The 27,673-nt window shown below is 42.5% G+C and overlaps 2 protein-coding genes across 2 annotated transcripts; both read right to left on the bottom strand.

Annotated features, from left to right (window-relative positions):
- Nucleotides 1-455: 455 nt before the first annotated feature.
- Nucleotides 456-22,882, bottom strand: cfap65 (cilia and flagella associated protein 65). Its single transcript, XM_059499732.1, has 33 exons — nt 22,755-22,882; nt 21,981-22,060; nt 21,335-21,504; nt 14,119-14,221; nt 13,775-13,941; nt 13,483-13,682; nt 12,416-12,540; nt 12,101-12,323; nt 11,740-12,008; nt 11,442-11,639; nt 10,870-11,259; nt 10,377-10,514; nt 10,041-10,280; nt 9,064-9,288; nt 8,852-8,998; nt 8,522-8,687; nt 7,884-8,012; nt 7,410-7,623; nt 7,168-7,296; nt 6,902-7,078; nt 6,749-6,815; nt 6,548-6,658; nt 4,081-4,272; nt 3,778-3,927; nt 3,547-3,690; nt 3,171-3,287; nt 2,647-2,784; nt 2,500-2,544; nt 2,125-2,348; nt 1,867-1,992; nt 1,044-1,337; nt 826-960; nt 456-674 (listed from the first exon to the last, which is right to left on the bottom strand). The coding sequence occupies exons 2-33, from the start codon at nt 22,053-22,055 to the stop codon at nt 518-520; spliced, it is 5,385 nt and encodes a 1,794-aa protein (XP_059355715.1). The 5' UTR covers nt 22,056-22,060; nt 22,755-22,882; the 3' UTR covers nt 456-517.
- A 647-nt stretch (nt 22,883-23,529) lies between these two features.
- LOC132094682 (motor neuron and pancreas homeobox 1-like) lies at nt 23,530-27,355 on the bottom strand. The gene is made up of 3 exons (XM_059499345.1): nt 26,155-27,355; nt 25,163-25,323; nt 23,530-24,604 (listed from the first exon to the last, which is right to left on the bottom strand). The coding sequence occupies exons 1-3, from the start codon at nt 26,558-26,560 to the stop codon at nt 24,251-24,253; spliced, it is 921 nt and encodes a 306-aa protein (XP_059355328.1). The 5' UTR covers nt 26,561-27,355; the 3' UTR covers nt 23,530-24,250.
- Between the last annotated feature and the right edge of the window lie 318 nt (nt 27,356-27,673).

Here is a 27,673-nt window from a genome sequence, read left to right as displayed (position 1 = left end):
GTACATCATACTCATAGTTATTATTATTGTTCCTTATATTAGAGCCAACCTCCTCCACGCACTAAGACAGAAATTTGTGCTGCCAAAGTTATTTCTCACAAAGTTAAGTGTCCTTAACTTAATAATGAGCCACTCTGGCCATGTGACTGCACTGTTTAAAAGCCCTTGGGACTAACCAACGTCAAGACAAAAACACGACATCTGGAGCTGCCTTATTTTAAATGGATACATTCATGTTTATATGTAGAAATGGCTACTGTACTTCATGTGACCCTCATTTGGGAACTTTCTTTTTAACTAAATTGCTTCACAATTCAAAGAACTATCAGACGTTTAACATTCCACAGAAACTTTTAGAACCAAGACAATGTGTTGAGCTACAGTATGTCAGCGTCTGGAAGATCCAGCTGTTGGTGATTGGACAGATTCAGAGAATTTACACCAGGGAGTCATTGTTAAAAATGGTTTAATATAAATCAGTCTCAGACATGTCATGAAGATACTGAGTGTTAAGTTACTAATGCAGAATGGCTCGTTGCTGCTCAGGCTCCAGGTTTGAGACAATGGCTTGAGTAGACATGAAGGGGGTTGGGCTGGTCACTAGGGGGCGCATCTGCTCCCTGTTGTTCTTCAGTTCGGCCCTGGACTGTCTGTTGGAGCCAAGGCAGTTTTTCCTACACATACATACAATTATAAAGTAAAGTCTGGGCGAATATCACTTCAGCTAATCAAACAAGAAGAGTCAATGTCACTTGGATGCATTTCTTACAAAAAAAAAAAAACGAACACATATAGAGTGAGGTTAACATAAAAGGTAGATGTGACCTGGAAGATGAAGGTGGAAGAGTGATGATTCGTGGCCTTGTTGTCAGCACCAGCTCACCCAAGAAAGCCTCCATCATTAGGTTCTGCAAGGTATTAAGCAAAATGTCCTCCACTAGGTCACTAAACTCAGGCAACCTGCAGAAAAAAATTAGTGAGAATGACGAGAAGTTGTTTAAATGGCAACATTTGATTTGGGACTAAATTGTGTCATAACACACCTGCGAATGGACTCCTGGACCTTCATTTTTATCTCCTCCTGGACTTCTTTCAGAGACTCCTGGAAACTCTCACTCTTGGGTCTGTCTGCAGTGCTACAGTTTCCTGTGTAAGTCTCTGCTGGACTGACACTGGACACACTGGACATTTCTACAGGACTCTGGTTGCCTGTAGCAGAGCGGGGTTGTATTTGTGTGGGGAGCGCAGGAGCAGGCCGCAGCTGTGTAAAGTATGGCACCTGCTCATTGTCGCCCTCTATCAGAGACTGCTGGAACTGAGGCTCATCTAGGAGACTCCTGTAGGAGAACACACAAAAAAACAGTGTGACCTCCTACTGAATGAATAAATAATAGGACAGAATAAGTCAGAAGAACTGCCAAAACATATGTGAGCATTTAGAAGTTGTTTCTCAAGGAAGTCTCACAAAAGTAAAAAATGGCAATACTGTGAAATATTACTACGATTTTAAATACTTGTTTTATATTTGAATATATTTTAAAATGTAATTTATTCCTGTGATTGCAAAATCATCATTCCCCCAATCTTCAGTGTCACGTGAAATCATTCTAATATGCTGATTAATTATTTGTGTTGAGAACAGTTTTGCAGCTTAATATTTTTATAGAACACTTTTTGTTTTCATGGTTCTTTAAGGAATAAAAGTTCTATTTGAAATACAATCTTCCGTAACATTATAAATATCTTTACTGTCACTTTTAATCAATGCATCAAAAGTTAATGCATCTCTCTCAATAAAAAATATTCATTATTAAACAAAGAAACAAACAAAACAGAATTGTATTCATCAAAAATTGAAAGTCATACTGTAGTAAAGAGGTGAGCATGTGTGTGATGACATTTCTCTCTGGACCCAGAGGAAGTGGGGGCAGGTCTGCAGGACAATGGCAGCTCTCCCCTGTCCCAGATTGAAAAAGCTTGGGTTGCCTAGACCTGAAAGAAATATAATGCTAAAATAACCATCCTCATGTCAGACTTGTTATTAATTTTTAATCCTTACTCACTGTTTATCTCCAGATTTAAATAAAACATTTATAGATTTGAAAGTTTTGCACCCAGTTGTACCTGTTGATGTAATGAATGTTGAATTGAGTGGGGAAATGTGTCTGATACTCCATGAGGCTGTGAGAGCGCGCAGTTACACCTAAATGCAGTATTGCAGGACGAGGAGGCTCAGGACGTCTTCTCCTTTCATGGCCTGTCTGCTGCTGAGCCCGCTGTTCAGCACGACTGGGTCTCACTGAGCGACCGTTCACAGCTTGATCACTGCTACGAATGGGTGGAAGAGTCTGCCACATGAAGAACAAAATATTGGTCTCTCACTTACAAATATACAGTAATGTGCACATAAACACTGCTTCAGCTGACTGCAACTCAAAATGTGAAAGTGTTACATAACTTGTAAATAAGACTCATTTGTCATTTTTCAGGTGTAGTTACCTTGTATTTTCTTGTGACAGTTTTCTGTTCAAGTACTGCACCTTCCTGAGGAAGTCAATTCGTTTTTTTAAAACAATGTTTTGATACAGTGAATAAAATGTGAAAGGATAATTGTCAACGATGAAGTCTAAAATGTGTCTTTCTGACCTGAGAGCATTTATGCAGTTGGTTTGTCTGTATCAGGTCTTTCTCAGTGATAGTAAACTCATATTTCTGTCTTTCTGTCTCTTCCTCCCACTGTCGAAGGTCTTTGTGATACTGTGCAAGCTTCTTTACAAGAGTTATCTAACAAAGACAGCGAACAACCATTTAGGTGTGTTTCCAGTATTTCTATTTCAAATAAATACTGTTCTTTTCAGCTCTCTAGTCAGAGTATTCTGGAAAAAATGTACCTTTGTTACCACAAAAATATTAAGCAACACAACAGTGTTCAAAATTGATCATAAGACATGTTTCTTAAATCAACACCAAATCAGCATATTAGAATGATTTCTGAAGGATCGTGTGACAGCTGATAAATGCAGTCATAGTGAACATATGAGATTTCTATAAATAAAATAATAATAATTACTGACCCCATACATTTAAATGGTAGTTTGCCTTCTTTAAATACGCACTGTATGTGTTTCTATGTGCATGTGTGTTCATTGGTGTATCTTTGTATTCGTCACCTCACAGATGAGGTCTTGCTGATAGAAAGTGGGGCTGCCTGAGTCCTGTATTGTCAGGATGCAGAGAATACTCTCCTCTGGTGCCAGACGGCCACTCTCAGGACGGATATTTACAGTCTATGATCAGTGGAACAAACATAAACATGCGGCCATTAATCAATACACAAAGTAGACTGACCATAATATCTGATCAATTATACATTGTATCAGTTTGTTTGCACACAAAATAAAAAAAGTCAGAAAAATCATGCAGTTCTTTTGCACATAATGACAGTTTATGGTTCCACAGTGACATTTCACTTCTGTCAAGCTTCAAAAAACTCATGAAAGCACCATAAAAGTGGCCCATATGACTTTTGCACTACAATCTACATACCTGTTGGCATTCTGTGCTTGTTCTATTCCATTTATACAACACTTGGTCTGTGTGTGAGACATTGGTCAAAAAAAGGATGCGTGTACTACGAGAGCCCACTGGGATATCACCAAAACACACTCTCTCTTCTGACAGGAACACCACCTATTCACAAAGAAAGAGATGGAAAATTTTGGCTTCCATTTCACATGGAACACTCCTTATTTATGGCTTTTTCAAACACGTTCTTACTTGTCCAGGTACTGGGATTCTTTGAGTGCAAGGCACAGTAATACGCCCATCTTGTATCTGAATGGGTTCTGCCTCTCTTTCATCAAAGCCTTGGCCCTCAAAGGTTACAAACATGCTGTCCCCCTCCACCACGTGTATAGGTACATCCACCTTAAATTTTACACCAAACTCAGTATAAAACACTTAATGGTTTGCATATTAAAGTAGACAGTAATTTCTTTTCAGACAAAAGCCAGTTTTTGCTAGCAGGGACATTAACAAAACATTTTTTTTTTAAGCGGATGTTATTGTGGAGTAACTAACACTGTATGTTTTAGCCTCCAGTGGCGAGAAGATCCACTCCACCAGGGCGGTGTGGCCTGGTTCCACTTCTCCTCCAGGGTTCAGACACTGTAAGACTGGGTGACTAAAGTTCTCCTCCATCAGCTCCTCCAGTGGAGTGGTGTCGATGTGGTATCTCAGCGGAAGAGCGCCTGCATTATACAACTCAAACACCTGTGCAGATTAAGCATTTAGCACATCTGTGACTAATAAAAATAAACACATGATATCTAGTAGATGACTGTAAGGACCTGCCAATACACAAACAATTTATATATTTATTTATAAGGCATTTTATCCTATAAGGTTCTCAAAATTTTTGACTCCAAGCCCCCTACTTGTGCACAACAATAATCTATGAACACTTCAAGTTTCAAATTCAGAAGTTTTATGTTCTGAATGATCTTCAGGGATCCCATTCTTTCTCATTAATAAATCTGCATGACTTTTCCAGTTGTAGGTGATTTACCTGGTTAAGGATAATGATAATTTTAGGTCACCTTTGGTTGGTTAGCATGACCTTTTTAGCCACTTCTGGTACATAGATACTGTAACTAAACCATTTGGGGACCTATATAATTTTTTTTTTTATCATTGAGAGCCATATAAAATACACCCTATATACTGAGGAAAGTACATTTTGGCTAACAGCATATAAATCAACAACAATTAACTATAAATACTGTATAGACTGTGTAGATCAAAATTAGAGAAAAACCAACAATTTCATATATTTCAAGGTCACTGTTTAGTCCTATTTGAAGTTATCCGAACAGGTGTAAAAGCTCAGTTTTTTTAAGCATATTTCTTGCATTAAATATATTCTGAAGCACAGTATAAAAAATTTGAAAAATAACTCTGACTGGACTTAATTCAACCGAAAAAGTGAAGTTGTGACATTTGCCAAGTACGGTAGCCCATACTCGGAATTGGTGCTCTGCATTTAACCCATCCAAGTGCACACACACAGCAGTGAGAAGTGAACACACTGAACACACAGCCGGAGCAGTGGGCAGCTATAGATCCAGCACCCGGGGAGCAACTGGGGGTTCAGTGCCTTGCTCAAGGGCACTTCAGCCATGGGTATTGAGGGTGGAGGAGAGCGCTGTTCATTAACTCCCTCCCACCTACACCTCCTGCCAGCACCAAGACTCGAACCTGTGACCTTCATGTTACAAGTCCAACTCCCTAACCATTAGGCTGTCCACAAAAAGACAAATGCACGAGAGGACAGGATAATATAGAGAATCTCAGTGAGGAATCAGTTCAACACTGCAACTGGAATTACTTACCAGTTCAGTGCTGATCAGGGTTAGGAACTGTCTCTGCACATTTAACAGAAGTTGGACTTTCATCAGCAGAAAGATTTAAAAGGCTAGACTAATCTATGCTGAGGAGCATATTGTGTGTAGAGATGAGGACTGGTCCAAAGTTATTTGGGTCTGATGGGAAACATTTTGTTCAGCTTCAAACTGGGGAAAGACTGAACTTTGATGCGACAAGCTTTGCTCATCAGCATTTCACAACCATCTGCCATTCTTCCCCTCAACTGTTCACCTCTCAAGCTGTGTCACGTCGGATGAGGGCAGATGCACATTTTCCGGTTTCTCCAGAAATATTTGATTGGGTTCAAGCTCAGGCTCTGTCTGGTCCACTCAAGGACATTCACAAAGTTGTCTATAAGCCACTTTTGCTGCGTGTTCAGGGTCATTGTCATGTTGGAAGGTGAGCTTTTTTGCCCAGTCTGAGGTTCCGAATGTTCTGGACTGGGTTTTCATTAAGGCTAACTCAATATTTTGGCCCCACATGCTACCAGCATATTTTACTTTTGGGATGTTACTCTGCGGGTGATGAGCAGAGCTGGTTTCCTTCAAAACTTGATGCTTAGAATTGAGGTTCATCAGACCAGAGAATATAGTTTCTCATAGTCTGAGGGTCCTTTAGGTGCTTTTTTGTAAATTCCAAGTGTGTTTTCAGTAGTCTTCACTGAGGAGAGGATTGAGTCTTGCCACACAGCCATAAAGCCAGAGACAATTTATAAGAGACATGCCACTTCCTCAATCCTCCATACAACTATATAAGGAAAACCCGTAATGGCAAAAATGGCGGTTGTATGCACATGTCCCGCCCCTCCCGCTGCAAAGCCAATCATCTGCTATTAACAGTCAAGCCGGGAAACATTTACCATATTTTCCGGACTATAAGTCGCACTTTTTTTCATAGTTTGGCTGGTCCTGCGACTTATAGTCAGGTGGGACTTATTTATCAAAATTAATTTGACATGAACCAAGAGAAATGAACTAAGACAAATGAACCAATAGAAAACATTACTGTCTACAGCCGCCAGAGGGCGCTCTATACTGCTCAGTGCTCCTGTAGTCTACAAATTAAACAGCTTATGAAAACAGCTTTCAGGGAAAATCTCAGTTCAGGTAATAGGCCTACAAACCTGTTTGGGGGGACTGAACCCTCCAATTGCCACCGGGGAAAAGATGTGCCTGTTGGAGGCGAGGTAAATGTAGTGTCTGTCTCTTTCCACAGTTACTCCTATAAAATTAATCTGGAAAAATAAAAAAAATAAAGATTTTTTCAGCATTAATAATTTTTAAAATGATGTATGTGCTGCAATGACAAGAATCATTTGCCTCACCAGTATTTCTCTTCCATGTAAAAGTTTCAACAAGACAGGAAGACGATCTGTCCCCACAAAGTCATGTCTGGGAGAGAAGCATGTGCCTTATAGTTTTCTGTGCCTCACTAAACAACACTTCAGTGTAAAAGCACTATTGTGCTCATTCCTGACCTGTATGTGAATTGTACTGTCTTCTGTTGGCCGGGGAGGAGTTTACCAGAGCGTGGGGAGACGGAGAATAGCCTGTTGTCCTGAATCTTCATCAGGTGGAGCTCAGATGGACTGAAATCTCCAGACTCAGCCCAATACTCCAGCTCAATCTGCTGGTCCTCTGGAAGCAAGAATGACCTGAGGAAGACCATTTTGATCGTTTCTTCATACTGCATGACTTTATTTGCTACCATAACATATAGGCAGATAAAGTTATGGATGCTCACCACTCTACAGGAATACTTCCTGGGTTCTTAAACAAAAGCAAAATACTGGAGGGGTCTGAGCCTAGGGGAGCAGCACTGAAGCTAAAATCCAAAATGGCTGAGGTGAAGATTGAAGGGCAACGTTGAAAACTGCAGAAGGTTTTAATAGTTATCAAAATAAATTTGAATAAAAATAAATCTCTGAATTTATTAGTGTTTTAATTGAATGAAAACTGAAAAAAGCTGTGTGTTTAAAGTATTGCCTGTGTCTAGTGGGCACCCTGAAGGTGAGCTCAGATGGGCTGGGTTCTCTGCGTAGATAAGTGTTGAGTGCATCCAGATTAAAGAGGCGCCAGAGCTGTAGTTTACTAAGTCCCTCCACACTGCCACAGCTACGGGCATCCATCACTTCCAGGGTAGGGTACACTCCCTCGGCCTGGACATGGCAAACGGATTGCGGCTCTCCTCCCCCAGAGCCTGGCCACCAGAAAAAGCATATTATATTGTGAAATTTACTCATAGCTATTTTCTCACAAGGTACTGACATTGTCTTAATAACCCAATTGAAAATACCAGCATGTGTTTCCATGCTGGTGCAGGCTGGTTTATTCTGGTTAGTGGTGGCTAATTGTGGTGGAATATTGCAGCAAGTAAGGTGTTGCACTAAGGTCTAATGTCAAGTAAACACTAGAATCACAGTTGAAAGCATAAACAGCACTGTTTTCTCTGTACGCTACCAGAAGCATTGAGGATGTGGTAACTGATGGTCCAGCAGTAATGGGCCCTGCATGCCGGTTTCACTGTGCAGCGTATCGCTAGCCTGCAGTCAGCAGGTATGATTCCACTTACATTCTCCATCTCCAGAACTGAAAAAGTAAAGCTTAATTAAAAAATGAATTAATAATACAGACTGACTTGACAGCTATCATAGGTATAACATAAAACAATTACACTACCTTTCAAAGTCTTGGGGTCGGTAAGAGTTAAAAACGGTAATATTGTGAAAAATTCAAATGTAAAATAAATGTTTTCTATCTGAATATGTTTTAAACTGTAATTTATTTCTGTGATAGCAAAGATTTCTGTTTATTATCAATGCTGATAACAGTTGTGCTGTCTTATATTTGTCTGGATTTTTTTTCCAGGAATCTCTGATGAATAAAAAGTTAAAAAAAAAAAAAAAAAAAAACAGCATTTATTTAAAATCTATTATTTTTTTTTACATTTTAAAACTCCTAAGTGTCACTTTTGATCAATTTGAATATATGCCTGAATATGCACATGCCTGAATATAGAGAGTGAAGCAGTTAAAGTGAGACACTGGTAATGGCAGTAAAAACATTTCTAAGAATAGTGAATTGATAATGTCTCCAACCCAAAGGAGCTTGAGTCATATCTTCAGGGAGGGCTGTAACTGTGATGCTCTGCTTTGTGGTCAGAGAGTAGCTGACAGCACAGGGGCTGTTGTTCAGTAGAGGGACATCAAATGACTTACAGCTTCCCACCAGAACCTCACCAAGATCTATAACAGGATACTCTGCCTATGAAAAAAAAAAGAAAAGAAGAGAAAATTAAAACAAGTAATGTCACTTTTTTATACAAATATTACAGGAAAGTGTGCACAACCCATCCCAATGCAATGTATATAATATGCACTCCATTGTACATGATTAGATTAGTTCTTTATTCCATTTAGGTAACACACCTGGAGAGACCCTTTGGATGCCAATCCAAGAGCTTTAATGGTAAGCCTGGACTTCTTGCATTGTGGCGTTTGGACAGGCCAGAAAGTGAGACTGGGCTTCATGATGTACATCATCTCCTCTACAGGGGCAAAGGACCACTTCTGTACCTGAAAGCAAAAAAATACTTTCATTAATAATTCTCCAAAATACCACAATCATGTTGCAGCCTTACCTTCGATTCATTGGGCTGGAGTGTGTCTGTGTCCGGCAGTACAGTCAGAACCCTTCGGTCAGATCCACACAGCCTCCACTTGAACTCCACAGGCACTCTGCTCAGGTTCCTCACCCGCAGGGTTCTCTCGGAGCAGGAGCCCATGGCTGTGGGCTGAAAGTACAGACTGCCATCCCCCTCTACACTCATGGAAAGCTTCTCTGCTACAGCAACCACATTCAATACCTACAAAAGATTCAGAATCCCTAGTTTTAATCAGATTTCCAGACAGGCAGTGTCACACTTTAATAAAAGAATTGGTAACTTTATGGAAATTGATTCAAGTACAGTTTAACTAGCTATTTAGAAAAATACTTAGGTAAATGTAATTGAAATTAAAACTACTTTTAGTATTAAATGTACAATTTAACTTAAATATAAACTCTTCTAAAGAGTCTTTTCGTTTAAGCAGAACATTGGGGTCTCTTGTTAATCTTGGTTAATGAATAAATATACTTTTGTTAGATCATTGTTAAGTCATCACTTTATGTTTCAATATTGAATTATTCATTTTTATATGTAAAAATGAATTTCCCAATTAATGAAATAGAGTCAGACAGTTATGCCTAATGTGTCTGTGTCCATACTGTCATAAACTCAGTAACTCAACAAAATAATTCAACAAAAATATTCATACTAAAGAAAATAATTTCCCAGTAATACAATAAGTATTTGTATTTTGCTACTATACACCTCTTTAGGTACAGTATGTTATTCAATGCCTTAAAAACTACTATTTAGAAACTTTCATTTGGCAAATGATCTGCTGAAACAACACAGAATGATTCTGTAATTGTTTTGTTATTTTTTTATTTTTCTATCAATACTATTCTAGTCAACTGGATGTGTTTCTCATAACGTTCCATAAATTGTCATGACCTTCAATCACTCAGTGTGGCAAATTACAATCTTAATGCCATGTAGGAGATGGTGTTGACCTGTGTGTGTTTGGGGCTGGCATTCAGATGTAATGTCAAAGGGATACTGGCAGGGTGATCTGGTGATGGAGTGCATCTGAATGTGAGGATCTGATGGCTGCCTGATGGCACCAGACCACTGGGTGGCAGCACGCATACAGATGGACATTCCTCTGGGTCTAGTCTGAAGATCAAGGGCAGGTCCCCTGTATTCTGCAGCAGAATACTGCGGTATGCAACCTGTCTCAGTGCTGGGAATACCTGATGGGAGATGGATTGTGTCAAAACCTTTTAAATATATTCACATAAAGTATTTTTCCAATGATTACATATTATGATAAAAGATGTCAGACTCACTACTTTAGGGTGTTGAAGAGAAAAGTTGGGAATGAAGTGCTCTTTTCCAGCCTGAAACGAGTGACCGCTCACCCTAACTGTAAGGCACCAGGGTGGGCACAAAGTCCGATCTTCCACATTTCTATGATCCCTCAGAACCTGGGGATGACAAAAAACAAGTTCAAGCCAAGTAATAGGTCTATTGTCACACTAAACATTCATGCCCATAACTGGTCTTCACTTTATGTCCCATTTACAGACTGACTGACTGTGACTGCTGGAAGTCAGCAAATCAATTTACTTCAAGGCTGGAATACACTATATGACTTTTGCCCTGAATTACAGTCTGGATAAGTTGATGCTAGTTACCAAAAGTGCCAGTCTGCCGATTTGATTGGACAGATTTAACAGAAAATCAAACAGTGTATGATGGGCACAAACTCCAATTATTTGCTTCACAGACAGAGGATATTAAATGTTATGTAGTATATTCTAGCCTTTAGTCTCACATTACCTTATAAAAAGTCAGACACTCAAGTTGTGCTGCATGGAAGACGTTCTGCTGGTTGGGACTGTATGTCACTCTGAAGGCTGTGCTTTTAAGAGGGCCCACCTCACAGGAGAGAGGAGAGATGGAGAAAGGGGTTTCGGCTCCATGAGTCCAAATCAGACAGATCTTGCCTTTGGTGTGGTTGGTGATGGAGACTGACTTAGATGCTGGGCCATCATAAAAAAGGAGCTCCATGGGCTGCACTGTAACATGGGGGGTTGGGAATCTGCAGGGTATTGAGCTGTTGTCAAGTTCTGTTTCCACTTCAGGTGCTGAATTAACGTGGAAATACTCCTCCAGAGGACTGCGTGGGTTGAAGAGAAGTGTGGATTTGTCAGTGTCCTCTGCTGGAATCTAAAGAAAGTTAGATGCAGTGTTATGTGATGTCACATCCTTGCTTTGTTTATCTTTTGTTTTTGTTAGATGTGTTGTACCTGATTGTTTTGTGAATTAGATATGAGAATATGAGGTCAGAGTGTTTGAATTAACTCTTAAAACCGTATGTTAAATCACAGTACAGATGGACCAATACACACCTCCTGGAATAGCAATGCTCCGCTATCATCCAGTTTTAATTTGTGTTCATCCAGTAAGGAACTCAGTATGTCAGGAGGATAGCAGGTGAGCCCTCGTACCAGATTCATTCTGTAGATACTCAAGTGTCTGGGGGTTAAAACGGCTGGCTTCAACTGCTCTGAGTGACAGGTGCCAATCAGATCCAGAAACAGTGGCTCCTTTAATGAGAAAAGCAGAACTGCACTACCAATCAAATGAAAATGAGATAAGAAAGTAGATATTCCACAAATCCAACAAACGGACAGATAGACAGACTACCCTGTGCAGCAGTAAACAGGTCACTGTCTTGTGATAAGCTATAGGCTGATGTGGGCGGAATTTCACACGCAGAGTGAGTTTGCTGCTGCCTGGCAGAGAGCCACAAGGCTTATCAATGCTGAACACACTATGGCTGCCAGTGTCCACATCAAACTGGTAATGAGCCAATACTGCAGAGGAGTTGATGATCTGCACATTGTGTGTGACCTCTGTGCCCTCCACTACACAGCCAAAATCCAGTACAGAGGTATTGAGAGACACTGTTGGACCTATAGTGTACAGATAAGGATGGTCAGACTAGGTTTGATTTGTTTATGAGCAAATGTTTGGAAAGCTGTTACTGTAGGCTTATATATTGTACCTATACAGGTGCCAGACACTTTGAGCAGGTCTTTGCTCACAGCCCCAGGACAGGTAAGAGAGAGGTAGTCCACACTTATGCTGTCCACTGTGAGTGGGGAGAAGCAGACAGGGACTTTCAACACTGAATTTGGAGCGATCTTCCCCTCATGAATCTCACAGAAGAACACAGACTCCGTGAGAGCGGGACGTCTCAACCAGGACAGACTGAATGTTGTGCTAACCTAAGAGAGAAATAGAGTAAATTTGACAGGGAAATATCTGTTGTCTAAATACTGGATGAGGAAAAAAAAGCAGGGTGTGGAGGGAAACATACAGTGGAGAGGTTGTAGATCTCAAAGTGCCTTTCAAGAGAGTCTCCTACTGCCACAATGCCAAACTCAAGCACCTTGCAGCCTTCTTCCTGTCCCATGGAGCTGATCTGGAGGTGAGGGTACTTGGCTGTGAAAAGGTATTTCAATAAGATGCGAGTCATTTCTAAGCCATGAACCAAACCAATGTCTGATATAAATCACAGCATTCAAAACTATGATTTGGGAAAAAGTATTTGAAAATCAGGAAAATTTAACTATGATATAAATCATATGTCAATGAACTAGGATATATATTTATATGTAAGCTGTAAAAACAAATATATAAATATAAACAACAAATATAAAATATTTCTAATTTTTATATTTATATTTAGTTTTATAGATTTATATTTGTTTATTGTTTTTAATAAATGCAGCTGATGGCTTCAAAAGCATATATTGTACAGTACCATAGATTAACAAATTCTGAGCTCATGGTACATCTGTCTTTAAAGGTTTATTCATGATTGTTATATTTTTATTTCTCTATGTAATAAAATGAATGATGTTATTACATTAATATGTTAGAAAAGACCAGAATATACTAAATGTGACCCTGGAGCACAAAACCAGTCATAAGTAGCACCGTATATTTGTAGCAATAGCCAACAATACATTGTATGAGTCAAAATTATCGATTTTTCTTTTATGCCAAAAACCATTAGGATATTAATTAAAGATCATGTTCCATGAAGATATTTTGTACATTTCCAACCATAAATATATCAAACCTTATATTTTGATCAGTAATATGCATTGCTAAGAACTTCATCTGGACAACTTTAAAGGCGATTTACTCAATATTTTGATTTTTTTTGCACCCTCAGATTACAGATTTTCAAATAGTTATATCTCAGACAAATATTGTCTGATCCTAACAAACCATACACCTATGGAAAGATAATTTATTCCGATGTATAAATCTATTGCATACATTTATTTATTTTTTTAAATGGACCCTTAAGACTTATGACTGGTTTTGTGGTCCAGGGTCACAAATGTGCTTTCTGAAATTCCTTGAAAAGCTCACACAGCCCACGCAGAAGCACAGTACAGCTGCTTTCCCCATCATCTCCAAAAGCACAGCAGGCCTCAGCCTGATACACTAGAGCCTGCTGGGGTTTAAACTCTACTGTAACCCTGCATTCTTCTCCAGGCTTTAACCGTCCAGTCTCAGGGGACAGCTGGAACGGAGGATCCACAAACCACCTGAATCCTGTCTGCAGCTTGCTGGAGAAAAAACGTGCATTCACAGGTTTCAAAATTCAGCACTTTCTTTGCACTTTCTCCATAACTCAGGATTATTTTTAGCCATGCTTTACCTTGAATTCCGAAAGAGGAAGCTGGTTTGGGAGCTGTGCTGGGCAGCACAGGGTAGCAGCATCACTGTGTCTGGTACCTCCAGGGCATGATGAGGAATCACAGCTCGCAGACATACATGGAATGTGCCTTCCTTACCCCGGAACTCTATAGTGTCTGTGTACTCACACTGGAAAGAGGAGGGCAAGAAAGAAAATATATGCACATCTAGTCATTCAATTAATATCTCTCATTACTTTCTGTAAATGTTGATTATAAAATTCACCATAATACATCATAATCATTGTTGAATGCTTCAATGATATTAAAAAGTTTAAGATAATATAGTAGATCATTTAAACTTTACATTCTCAAGAGGCTGAAAAGTAACTGGGAGTGAGTAAGAAGTTCCTGGGCTTAGAAGAATGGTCTGAGGAAATGGTGTGCTGAAGAACTTGGAAGCAGGAGGTCTAAAATGGACAAAACAGCACAAATATATCAGTTTGAACACTGCTGTTCGAAAAGTTTTGGGTCAGAAAGATAAAAAAAGAATACTCTGATTAAACGACAATTAAATTGATCAAAAGTGACAAAAAATACATTTGTGATGTTACTAAAGATCTATATTTCAAATAATTGCTGTATATATCTTTCTATTCATTGAAAAAAAATAAAACATTAAAAACATGTACTGTACCACAGTTTCCACAGAAATATTAAGCAGCACAACTATTCAACACTCTGATAATAATAAGTTATGTTCTCTTACGAGAGCTCTCTCGTACTGCGTCTTAGCTAAGACGCTACGGGAAAAGTCTCTTTTCACGAAATACTGAAGCAAAAAATTATCCTTAATTTTGTATTTTTGTAAAGCGCATTTGCAGCAGTACACAGCCATAGGCGAGACGGCTCGCTCGCTCACTGGCTTGTTCTGCGGCAACTGCACAGCCTATCGAGCGCAGGCTGATGCAACATCAGACCAATAAGGGCGCTTCGCGCCCTTCTTGCCACTTCCCGCCGAAACGGGTGTGGCCCAACCTATAAAAGGAGCTCGAAAAGGCTGACTCACCTTTTTTTTTCATCTCTTCAGCGAAGCTCACGCATCGCTGGATCACGAGGAAGCAAGCGCCGTCTGGAAGAGCATATCAGCAGGACGAGCCATCCTGAAGCCGCTGGCACCGCCGCCTTCCACTGCCGTTCCTGCTGCGCTATCCGGCGCCCATATCCTTTATAATCCTTGTTCTGTGATACTCTGTGTGTGTGTTCGCCCTGCGACGCACATTCACAAAAGAGCTGCGTCTTTTTAAAGATGCCTTCGTGCGGCTCGTGCAGAACCCCGCTCAGCGAAGGAGATCGTCATGTCATCTGCGTCTCCTGTCTGGGTGAAGACCATGCAGCGCTCGCGCTCGCTGATGGCGGATGTCCTCATTGCGAGCTGATGCCTATGGTGACTCTGAGGACTCGCCTGGCATCCTTCTCGAAGCCTGCATCATCCGCTGCGCCGCAGCGCCGTAAGAAGCGCCGCTCGCAGCGCCTACCAGAACCGCCTCCAGCTCGGCCGAGCTCGCCGGTTCCCTCCGCTTCGCCGGTCTCCCCTGCATCGCTTCCCGATGCTCAGTGTCCGCTGCTTGCCGACGCGTCATCGGAGGAAGTGGATCTCAGGCCCGCGTCGGAGGAAGAAGACACGTGCTCTCTGCTTGCTTCGGGCAGTGAGGGTTGGACGAGCTCCGTGGATCTCGCGCCAGCTGCTCAGAGGCCCAGCAGACGGGGGGATATCGATAAGGAGCTGATGCGTGTACTCTCGTTGGCCGCGGCGAGCCTCGGCCTCGAGTGGTCTGCACCAGCGCCCCCTTCGCGTTCCCGGCTGGATGGTAGCTATCTTCCGGATGAGCGCTCTTCCTCAAGCTCAAAACACGCCCCTTTTCTTCCTGAGCTTCACGAAGAAGTGGCGAAGGCTTGGGACGCTCCATTCTCGGCGAGAATCCGCTCATCTGTTTCGCCAGCATTCTCCACACTGGACGGTGCTAAGAACAGAGGCTACCTGTCACTTCCGCCGGTGGATCAGGCTATAGCAGCGCACCTTTGCCCGCCCTCTGCTGGACGGCGGACTAAGGCGGCGTTGCCATCCAAAGCCTGCCGCATGACGTCATCGCTGCTCACACGGATATTCTCTGCTGCTGGGCAGGCTGCGTCTGCGTTACACACCATGGCGACGCTACAGATTTTCCAGGGCGATCTTCTCCGCAAGCTGGATGAGATGGGACCTGAAGCGATCTGTCTCGCGGATCTGAGGAGTGCTTCGGATCTCTCCCTCCGCGCTACTAAGTCCGCTGCACAGGCCATGGGACGGGTTATGGCTTCCGCTACGGTGGCTGAGAGGCATTTGTGGCTGACGCTTTCTGACATCAAGGAGTCTGAGCGCGCTGCGTTTCTTGACGCTCCGCTAACTCCTGCCGGCCTCTTTGGATCTTCCGTCAACGAGTTTGTGGAGAGATTCGCCGAGAACCAGAAAGCTTCACAGGCGTTCAAGCACTTCTTGCCGAAGCGCTCCAGTTCTGCAGCTAGCCGCTCTAGACCGGCCCCACAGAGCTCTCAGTCACGCCCACCGCCTCCTGCTGCGCCATCACGACAGCGTCAGCAACGCAGCTCGGGACCCCGTTCTCGCTCTTCGAGCCGTCGCCCTGCGCCGCGGGAGCCGCGGCAGAGGATTGCGGTGAAGCCAGAAGCCCCGAAAGCATCCTAGCACTGCTGGGAAAGCGCCGGTGTTCGAGTTCCGCTGTGGCCGAGCTCTCACCCAAGCGCGCCGCTGTTGCAGTTCCAAGAGTTGCGACTGCCTCAGTGTCTTCTGCAATGCGCAAGCCTGCACGAGTGCCCGCTTGCCTGCACACAAAAGCCGTTATCACGGCTACCCAGATGTTTCACAAAAACAGCGTTTTTTCTGGTGTCCCGGCCACGGCCGATGGTGCTATAAATGTTGTGACGATGCCCACTCCTCAGTGCCCATCTCCACATGTAAGCACAGCCCTACACACAGGGCCTGCGCTCATAATGTCGACTCAAGTCGGTCGCGCACACTACATAGTAAACGTGCCCACCCCTCAGTGCCCACAATTACTATGTCACACGCGTCATGCGGTTTCTGTAAAAACGAAACCCGTGCACGCTCGTCCGGCCACGGCCGATGGTGCTTTAAATGCAGTGACGATGCCCACTACCCAGTGCCCATCCCCGCATGTAAGCACAGCCCTGCACACAGGGCTGGCGCACATAAGATCGACACAGATCGGTCGAGCGCGCCGCATAGTAAACGTGCCCACTTCCCAGTGCCCACATACACTATGTCACTTACGGCGCGGGGCTTCTGTAAAAACGAGGCCCGTGCACGTACATTCTGCACAGGCAGACGGCGAGTTGGAAGTGGTAAAAGTGCACACATGCAGCCCACGGTTACTCGCAGATATATTGAGTCCCACGGGACCCGCTCAGCCTCCCTCCAGTCGGTTAAGCGCCGGAACGGGGTCGAGGATGAGCGATCTGCCCGCTGTGATCAGCGCGCTCCCCGCCTCAGATGCGCAGCACACTCGAGCGCCGCCGTTGCCCAGTCAACAGAGCGCGTGTCACATCCAGCCCTTAGCCATTCATGCAGATGCATGGTCAGCGCTTCCAGGGGTTTCGGATTGGGTGCTAGGCATTATAAAGAGAGGCTACTCGCTACAGTTTTCTCGACACCCACCGCGCTTCTCAGCGCGCGTCGAAACTACGGTCAAAACAGAAGTAGCACACATACTTCGGGCCGAAATATCGAAACTGTTGAGCAAAGGGGCTGTAGAGCCTGTGTCTCAAGCTCAAAGCGAGGGGGGGCTGTACAGCAGATACTTTCTGGTGCCCAAGAGAGACGGGGGTCTCAGGCCCATACTGGATCTAAGGCAGCTGAACAAGGCATTGATGAAACGCAGTTTCAAAATGCTCACGACCAGGAAGCTCCTCGCGCAGATTCGCGGAGGGGACTGGTTCATGTCAATAGATCTGAAGGACGCGTATTTTCAAATACAGATAGCGTCAAACCACAGGCGGTTTTTGAGATTCGCCTTCGAGGGCCAGGCATACCAGTTTGCAGTCCTGCCATTCGGCTTGTCCGTAGCTCCTCGTACGTTTACGAGGTGCATGGATGCAGCGCTCGCTCCTCTCAGACTCAGAGGCATACGAGTGCTGAATTATTTGGACGACTGGCTGGTTCTGGCCCAATCACGAGCGGAGCTCGTGGACCACAGGGCTGTTTTACTCGATCACCTCGAGAAGCTCGGCCTCAGTGTCAATTGGGCGAAGAGTTCGCTGAACCCCAGTCAGACGATCCTGTTTCTGGGTATAGTTCTGAACTCGTGTTCCATGACGGCGCGACTGTCACCACAGCGCACGATGGGCATTCAGCGCGCAGCGAGTTCTTTCCGCTGCGGCGCGACTGTGTCGCTCAAACACTGTCAAAGGATGCTGGGTCTCATGGCCTCAGCATCTCCGGTTCTGCGGCTGGGCCTGCTCCGCATGCGCCCCCTGCAGTTCTGGCTGAAGGCTCGGGTGCCGCGCAGAGCGTGGGCGTCTGGCCGGCTGCATTTCAAGGTCGATCAGAGCTGTGTTGCGGCTCTAGCACCTTGGACAGCGAACGGCTGGTACCGATCAGGTGTAAGCCTGGGGACTTCCCCGAGTGTGAAAATGGTGTCGACAGACGCCTCCACTTCAGGATGGGGAGCGCTGCTCGAAGGCAGACCGTCCTTTGGCCTATGGTCAGAACGGGAAAAGCTCCATCATATCAACTGCCTGGAAATGCTGGCAGTGGAGAATGCGCTGACGCGCTTTTGTCCCCATATCAAGGATCACCACGTCGTAGTCCATTCGGACAACATGTCCGTGGTGTCCTACATAAATCGCCAGGGCGGTCTCGGGTCCCGAAACCTGTACAGGCTGACGGAACGCCTCCTGATTTGGGCTCAACGCAACGTGCGCTCGCTGAGAGCGGTGCATGTGCCTGGACTGCAGAATCTGGGTCCAGACAGGCTGTCCAGAGGCAATGTCCCTACGGGCGAATGGTCTCTACACCCGCAAACAGTTCGGCTGTTGTGGGAGAGATTTGGCATGGCGGAGGTGGACCTCTTTGCGTCCCACGAAAACGCTCACTGCCCCGCATTCTTTTCCAAGAACGAAAGCGCGCTGTCACGGAAATGGCCGTGCTGCCCGCTTTATGCGTTCCCTCCCGTCTCCCTCCTTCCGCAGGTGATAGAACGGGTGAGAGAAACGAGATGTTCAATACTGCTTGTGGCACCTCTTTGGAAGAACCAACCATGGTTCCCAGATTTGATGCAATTAGCAGATGTCGCCCCATGGCCGGTACCGTTGAGGAGAGATCTCCTCTCGCAGGCCAGGGGCTCGATTTGGCACCCTCAACCGGAGTTGTGGTCCCTCCATGTATGGGCACTCAACGGTTACCCGCTGATCTCGCAGTGGGAGTGCTAAATACCATCACTCAGGCTAGAGCTCCGTCGACACAACGTCTGTATGCCTCGAAGTGGTCGGTGTTCTCCAGCTGGTGCACAGCTCGAGGTTATTCACCCCTTAGTTGTGAGGTGACGGAGGTCCTCTCCTTCCTACAGGAGCTGTTGGATAAGGGCAGAGCCCCATCCACGCTCAAAGTTTATGTGGCGGCCATCGCGGCGTTTTCTGAAACGGCGTCCGGTCAGTCAATAGGAAGGAACGATTTAGTCATCCGGTTCCTCAGAGGAGCTAGGAGGCTGAATCCTCCCAGACCTCCGTCAGTCCCTATGTGGGACCTCGCGGCGGTTTTGGAGGCCTTGAAGGGTCCCCCTTTTGAGCCTATCCAATCGGTTAGCCTTCAGCATCTGTCGTTCAAGACAGTATTCTTGTTGGCTCTCGCTTCTGTGAAGCGTGTGGGTGATTTGCACGCGCTCTCGGTGAGCCAGTCGTGCTTGGAGTTTGGGCCCAATGACTCAAGGGTCATACTCAAACCTAGGCACGGTTATGTGCCGAAATCCCTCAGCACACCGTTTCGGGCTCAGGTTATTGCCCTGTCTGCCCTGCCGGTGTCAGGGGAGGATGGAGACTCGAGTCTTCTTTGCCCTGTCAGGGTTTTAAGAGCTTATGTGTCTCGCTCTGCTGCCTTTCGGCAGACGGAGCAGCTATTTGTCTCATTCGGTGGACGTTCCAAAGGAATGGCTGTTTCGAGACAGACTCTATCCAGATGGATAGTTGACGCCATAGCGTTAGCTTACGCTTCCAGGGGCCTTCAGTGCCCGTTGGGCGTCAGAGCACACTCCACAAGAGGCGTCGCCTCATCGTGGGCGTGGTCTACTGGGATCTCCTTGCAGGATATATGTATGGCGGCGGGTTGGGCCTCGCCGTCTACATTTATCAGGTTCTATAACCTGGAGGTTCCCGCCTTGCAAGCAAGGCTGCTGTCGGTATAGAAGAATCAGGGCCCTGAGGGGAATTCTGAATTCATGAGCGCTAGGCGCTGCCGACTGTTATATGGGCAGTATTGCGTAAGACCCGCATTGCCACATTGGTCAGGCCTTGCCTCGGCTGTGTGATGTCATATTGCCGCATCTACGGATGCTGCTAGATATGGGACGGAGGGTTTTTCCCCCTTTTTTCTGTCCCGGACTCTCTGTGAGTCCCTCAGGTGACTGTGCACTGTAAATCCTGGGCGTTGCTTCAGGTTTATCGGTGTGTGATCCCTGCGCGCACGGCGTTTTACATCGGGTTCCCGTAGCGTCTTAGCTAAGACGCAGTACGAGAGAGCTCTCGTAAGAGAACGTACTCGGTTACTAAACGTAACCTCGGTTCTCTCTAGAAGAGCGAACGAGTACTGCGTTCTCTGCCGTGCGTACGATTCACTCTGGTTCGCTTCGGCGATGAAATAAATCAGGTGAGTCAGCCTTTTCGAGCTCCTTTTATAGGTTGGGCCACACCCGTTTCGGCGGGAAGTGGCAAGAAGGGCGCGAAGCGCCCTTATTGGTCTGATGTTGCATCAGCCTGCGCTCGATAGGCTGTGCAGTTGCCGCAGAACAAGCCAGTGAGCGAGCGAGCCGTCTCGCCTATGGCTGTGTACTGCTGCAAATGCGCTTTACAAAAATACAAAATTAAGGATAATTTTTTGCTTCAGTATTTCGTGAAAAGAGACTTTTCCCGTAGCGTCTTAGCTAAGACGCAGTACTCGTTCGCTCTTCTAGAGAGAACCGAGGTTACGTTTAGTAACCGAGTACGTTTTTCAAGCACCAAATCAGCATATTAGAATGATTTCTGAACGATCATGTGACACTGAAGACTGAAGTAATGGCCGGTGGAAATAAATAAATTACATTTTAAAACACACTCAAATAGAAAACAGTTATTTTAAACTTGAATAGTATTTCACAATATAACTGCTTTTATTGTTTTTTTTTTTTTTTTTTTTTTATCAAATATAAGCAGCCTTGGTGAACATAAGATACTTTAAAACCACTAAAAAATCTTACAGACCACAAACTTAGCTTCAAATTGTGGTCTTAATTAGATATAGTTTTAAGTGGACTGACCTGAAGGTGAGTTTTTGGAGTTTTCCATGAATGCTTCTAAGGAACAGTGATTTAGTATACTGTCGTCCTGGCTCCCAGCCCTCCCAGACCAGCTCAGCCCAGGTCTCCACCCCAAAATAACAGTTCAGAGTTCTCTTCAGAGGACTCCCCGACCTGAGGCGCAAGACCCTCTGAATATAAAGCAAAGTCAATCATAATGTTTATTGGCCTTTACACCGGCAGATGGCAGTGTATTTCAGCAAAGCATTTTAGCATACTTAAGGCAAAAAGTCAACTATTAGAAACTAGCTGCAAACAATAGCACAATAAAGAAACATGATTAAGTAGGCAAGAATGATGAACAAAAAAAATATTAGAGAATAGAATGAATAAGAAATTAGGGCTATAGCTATCAAATGAGGAGGCTTGCACAATTATATATATATATATATATATATATATATATATATATATATATATATATATATAATTGTGTTTTGTCATCTAAATTTTGCTTAAAATGTAGGTTTCATATTTAATTTGATACGTGACATATTTTCTATATTTTTTAAACCCACACTGGCAAATATTTGCCGAAATGTAATAAAAAAAAAAACTATCCCATATCTCCCCTACAATCATAATAAATACCTTAAAAGCACCTTACCTTTCTATGTGGGTTGTGAATGACTCCAAAGGGAATGCCTGAGCTCAGAGGATTCACTGGATGATCCGTCAACATTGCACCTAAAAAAAAAACACCAAAACCACAGGAGTTCAAACAGTGCTGCTGCCTTTGAGGGGTTCAAATATTTCATATAGCTTTTAAATCAAATTAAATGAAACAGATGTGGATGAAACGTTAGTGCTTGAATTATCTGGGTCTAACTTATATCAGAAATTAACCTACATTTCATCTGAACGATAATATGAACATTGGGCAATATCTGTATTAGCTACTTTAGACAGCTGCATGCTAAAGTGGTTCATTTACATTTTATCTGTTCTTCTCTAAATTTATTGTGTAAGCAGGATCGGTCATGTCTGTCTGAGGTTAACTGGGGCTGATGTAAATGTATGAGCCTGTCACTCATTTCTTTACCTCTCTATTATCTTAAGTGAAATCACTGACAGCAAAGCTGACTGCCTCAGAGGATCATCAAATGAAATGTTATTGATAAAGTGGGTTTTCTGAAGACTAAGCAAAGGTATTTCCTGTTTTATGTCGAAAATTACTGACTACTTGGCTTTTTAAAAAGTTGATATGGCTTTAAAAGAAGCTGTAAATCTGTTAAAGTCAATCATAAATCCGTTTGCTAAACATTACAGCAGCTTATATCAAGTAACACAGGTAACGTACGCGCTTACACCTAACGTTAACAAAACGAGCAGAATTAGCGTTGTATTTATGTCGTGTATCCTACTTAAAATGATAACTTACCACTTTGTCTTTATCTCATGCAGTAATATCACAAACAAACAAGAAAAGTGAATAGAAATGCGTCAGTTTATTTGTTTCAGTTTTCCTCACAGTTCAGTTGTGTATTCGAGCTCCATGACAACGCCGACGGAAACAGCCGAGGGACAATTTTTTCTCTCTCAACACTACCTTCAGCAGTCAGGTGAGATCAAGATGCTGGTGTAATTTTCCAAATGCGTGATAAATGTTTCACAGTTTGCCTTCTTGGGTGCTCGAGTTTGTTTTGTTTTGGCAGGGTGTTTATGTTTATTCCCAACAGTGCAATGCATTTAATCAGCATATAAATATGTCATATTCTAGTTTGGCTGCAGGACCGCACCTTCTCTGCTTTAATATTTAATTGTTGGCCTTACACCACACCCCTGTAAAAATGCTCTTTTGGTCTCTGAGGTAATTCATCTTTTCAAATTAAATTACCCGGTGACATCAGCATAAGGAGCAGATTATTTTGCTTTTCCTTCATTAACTTAATTATTTGCCTATCAGTAAACCCCCCGAGTAATTCATATTTGAGAGGCTGTGGCCATAAATATCAGGGCCTGCGTTGTTTATAATGCACTGTAGGTTCGTCTGCACTTTAATCACCATCTGTGTCAGCTGGAGGTTAAAAGAGAGAGGAGAGTGGGACAATGAATATGTAGGAAGGGGGGTATATTCATTTACAGTTTTAAACATTTCACTCATGAGCTGGACACATAAAAACAGCATTTCTACATTTTTAAAGTGAGAAAAAGGCTGAAACTCATCTTTGATTTTGTTTATTTCCCTTTTGTCTCCAAGTACATATTTTACCAGCCATCTCTGAAGGTCACACAACCTTAAAACTGACTCTTGATATCAGATGAATAAATTAGATATAATCTATAACAGTTAAATAACATTAAAGACACCAACATCAACAACATGACATAAACTAATGGACTAACTAATGCACCGTTCACAGTTTGCCCTTGTTCAATATTTGCAGAGGATTTACCAGTTCCTCTGTGTTCCAGTCAATGGTTACTGGAAGAAAGCTGACATTGATGACCTCTGGACAATCATCTGTTCTTCAGCATCCCCTCTTGACTACATACTATTAAATTAAATGTGTTCAAGAGACCAATGAGCACAAGTGTCAGCCTGTGACGTTCAATGCAAGGCTTCCTCATTTGGTTCAACAGCATTTTTTCAACCAAAATGTCCATGTTAGCATATAAAGTAAAGATTTTGTTCGCATAAGAAAAATGTTAGTTAGTTGAAATAGTATACATTTGCAGTTTACAAGCAGTTTGCAAGAAAAATATTAAGTGCAAATAAACTGGAAGACCATTTTCATGAATTAAGACTTTTTTTGTCTTTAAATGTCATGGACAATGAACTCAGTGGGTCTTAGGGATAGTTTTGACATCAAACAGCTTTCACTCTTTAAACCTGTCCAGTTCATGGACATGCAGACAGCAGCTGCCATTAGTTCTTCATAACCCAAGCCTGATCTTTCGCTCTCCTCTGATCTCTTCCAGGTCGTCATCAGAGTAAGAGCCATGAGAACTGTAGCTCAGCGCGGAGCTGTGTTGCAGGAAGTCCGAGCAGTGAGGCAGACCCACACCTGCGTTAATCGCTTTTCTGAACTCTTCTTCTTCTTCCTCCTCATCTTCCTCCTCAGCGTCCAGATCCTCATCATTATTGTGTGCACTGCAGCGAGTGAGGACTTTGGGCTTGGTTTCTATCTTGCCTGACTTACAGCCATCCGTTTCCAGCTGCGCAGCCTGCTCTTTAGCTTTACGGCTGCGCTTCCACTTCATTCGCCGGTTCTGGAACCAAATCTTCACCTGGTAAATGGATAACAATCATCACAATCAGTCACATAAAGTTTGATCCATTGGTATTAGCATTTGGAAATATTCATAAGCTTATTATTGAACTGATGATGAAAAATATATTTCTGTCCCTTTGTTCTCAGTATGTTTTTCTCCATCATCTCTTATTTCTCCAAACCCGATTTCATGAGAAAATGTACCTTCGAGGTGGCGATAAATTTCTACGATGTGATTATAAAAAAGTAAGCATTAAGGTCCACCCCAAACTTAACCATAAGTGGGACGTAAGCAGATCATATGTACAAATGCATCCACCAATTTGTCAAAATATCCAATACTCAAATCAATACTTAAAAATAAAGGTTCTTCATTGGCTTCTTTAACGTTCCATTGACATTGTCATGGAATATTTTAATTGCACAGAAAGTTCTTATGTTCTTTAGAATGTTCTTCACACTTTGTAAAAATAGTTCTTTTAAGAACTGTCGACTGAAAGGTTCTTTGGTGAACCAAAAATGGACCAGCATTGCTGCAAAAATGATGAATTGTCATGTGTTGCTTTCGCCTCACCTGTGTCTCAGTCAGCATGAGAGAAGTGGCCACTTCAAAACGCTTGGGTCGTGATAGGTACTTGTTGAGTTTGAACTGATTTTCCAGCTCTAACAGTTGCTGGCTGGTGAAGGCTGTGCGTGGTCTCCGGCACTTTCCGATTAAACCAGACTGAGGTGCCCCTGAGGAGAAAGTTAGTTGATAAAGGAGGTGTAAGACTCATGCCAAAAAACAAAGACATATGATGAAGTCACGAAGCAGACGCAGCAAACAAGAACATATTCACCTCTTGTTCCTCCCCCTTAATAGATAATGATAACAGCTTTACTTCAGTTTATTGTTGATGACAGGACCGAGAGATATTGCTTTAGCGTGACAGTAAAACACTAGGAGAACACCATTAACTTAATGAAAATTCAATAAATGCTACCAGATAACTTTATTGATGAAGCTCAGACCGTTTTAAGTGTTTCTTTATAGTTTTCCTGTGGATGAAGGCAGTTTTAATGGAGTTGTCATTTATGATGCTATGAAAAGGCTGAAAATAAAAAAACCTACATTATATTTCCGTTAGCAGTAAATACTGCTTCAATTATGCTAGATAATATTTATAGCATGCGAGTTCACTTTATAGTGTTTTTGCAGAAAGATATACTATAAATATAGTATATAGATACTATATAAATATAGTATAATATATATAAATATTATACATATTTAGCCTATGTAATGATCTTTTCACCATCATTTCCCCTACATTTTAGGATAGAATAAGTTTTACATGTAAATATATTTTGCAGATTTATTAAGTAATAATAATCATTGCTGCAGCTTCATTGAAATACGTTTGAGGTAAAAAAAAAAAAATATGTAAATAAAATGATTTCCAGATTTCTGCGTCCAGATTACACACTTCATAGCATCATTAACTTTGTTTGCTTTACAAGCACTAATACAAATAGAAACAAGTATTATAATGCATAGATGAATAATTCTGCAGAAGAAACACATACCGCTGTAGTCTGCGAGACGAGGCATTATGAGTCCAGCCCGGAGCCAGTGCTCTAACGGAAATGAACCGGACAGGGCGGCCGCTTTTAGATGCTCGGGGTACGGCTGCGCGAAACCGGAATACGCGAAGGTGGGATGCTGCGCTCCAAGTGCCGTGATGGAGTACATAGGTGAGGGATACATTCCTTGGGGAAGTGACATTAATCCTGGGTGAGAAATGTTCAGCATGCCTGATTTGGGCATGACCCCTGTCTGGAGCTGAAAAGCGCGAGGAAGAGGAGAGTTTTCTGTCCGTTTGCAGGTCGCAGGCTCGATGTCGGTGCACAGTCCCGGAGAATCCTCGCGATCCGTCCGCTGAGAGCTCTCTGACAGCAGAGCGTCTATCCGAAAGTTCCTCGACTTATCCATTGAGAGAGACTTTAGGTCTCAAGTATGGTACGAGCTAAATATAGGCTATTATGAAATAATCTTAAGTTTAAAAGTGTTTTTATTTTTCCCTCTCTTACACTAGTCTTAAATATAATTAACTTTTACTTATAGACTACCAAACTGTTTGCTTGACCGTGTGTAATATTGTCTAATTCTTTTGTTACTCTATAACTGCGTATTTTCATTTCTATATCCGTGACGCAATATAAAGCCCCGAGCGTGTGCAGACTTCAGTTTTTGACTGTCTCGCGCTCCAGCACGCTCCTCCTAAAGACTCTCTGATTGGTTCATTTCGATGCCCTTTAAGAGTTGAGAAACTTGCAGTGCATTCTAATTAATTCATTACACACGCTTTTATTAAAACTTCAAGCCATACATTTCACATCTCTTAAAACTTATAGATCGAAATTATAAATTGGCCACAAAAAAAAAAAAAAAAAAAAATCAACACAGCTGATCCTTTAAGAATAATTTTGATCTACCGAAAAGTTAGCAAAATGTAATTGACAATGTTGATAAAAGAATAAAACGATTAGACAATGTGCTAGAAAATAGAAAAAAATAAATTAAAAAAATAAAAGGCTTATAAAAACTGGGCACATTTAGACGTCTTTTAAAATATCTGAGGCACTTTACTAGCCTATATTTAACTTTATTAAATTAGATGTTCCTCAATATTAGCTAAATTCGAATTGGTGGAAATATTTGTATGAACTTTTTATATAGCCATGTTTGGTTCAAGTTATTTAAATATCGTTAATACCAGTCCTGATATTAAAACTACCAACAATGATACATCATTTTTTGTGTATATATATATATATATATATATATATATATATATATATATATATATATATATAAAGGCTAGTACAAATATTTCGATTTAATGAATAGAATAGAATCGAATAGAATAGGACCGAAAATGTCTTGAAAAACACAAACAGATCTGACATATGTCCTTTTTATAGCATATGCCACGTTCAGAATTAAAGTTCAGATTAATTTAACTGATTAGCTTCTTAAGAGCATTGAAGAGGACTTCATGGCGTATTGTAATGTTAAAAGAGGAATTAAACAACACTTTTACTC

Source organism: Carassius carassius, chromosome 19, assembly GCF_963082965.1.
Source record: "Carassius carassius chromosome 19, fCarCar2.1, whole genome shotgun sequence".
Classification (NCBI taxonomy): domain Eukaryota; kingdom Metazoa; phylum Chordata; class Actinopteri; order Cypriniformes; family Cyprinidae; genus Carassius; species Carassius carassius.
The sequence above is the reverse complement of the archived record's forward strand: the minus strand, read 5'-3'. Positions and strand labels throughout refer to the sequence as shown.

Coding starts and splice junctions, on each gene's coding strand:
- cfap65 (XM_059499732.1), bottom strand. CDS start 22,055: ATGTTGACGGATCATCCAGTGAATCCTCTGAGCTCAGGCATTCCCTTT. Junction 11,640..11,739: donor CCTGTTTACTGCTGCACAGG/GTAGTCTGTCTA, acceptor TTCTCATTAAAG/GAGCCACTGTTTCTGGATCT. Junction 8,999..9,063: donor TCCAGCCCAATGAATCGAAG/GTAAGGCTGCAA, acceptor TTTTGCTTTCAG/GTACAGAAGTGGTCCTTTGC.
- LOC132094682 (XM_059499345.1), bottom strand. CDS start 26,560: ATGGATAAGTCGAGGAACTTTCGGATAGACGCTCTGCTGTCAGAGAGC. Junction 25,324..26,154: donor TCGTCTCGCAGACTACAGCG/GTATGTGTTTCT, acceptor CTTTCTCCTCAG/GGGCACCTCAGTCTGGTTTA. Junction 24,605..25,162: donor TCATGCTGACTGAGACACAG/GTGAGGCGAAAG, acceptor TCCATTTACCAG/GTGAAGATTTGGTTCCAGAA.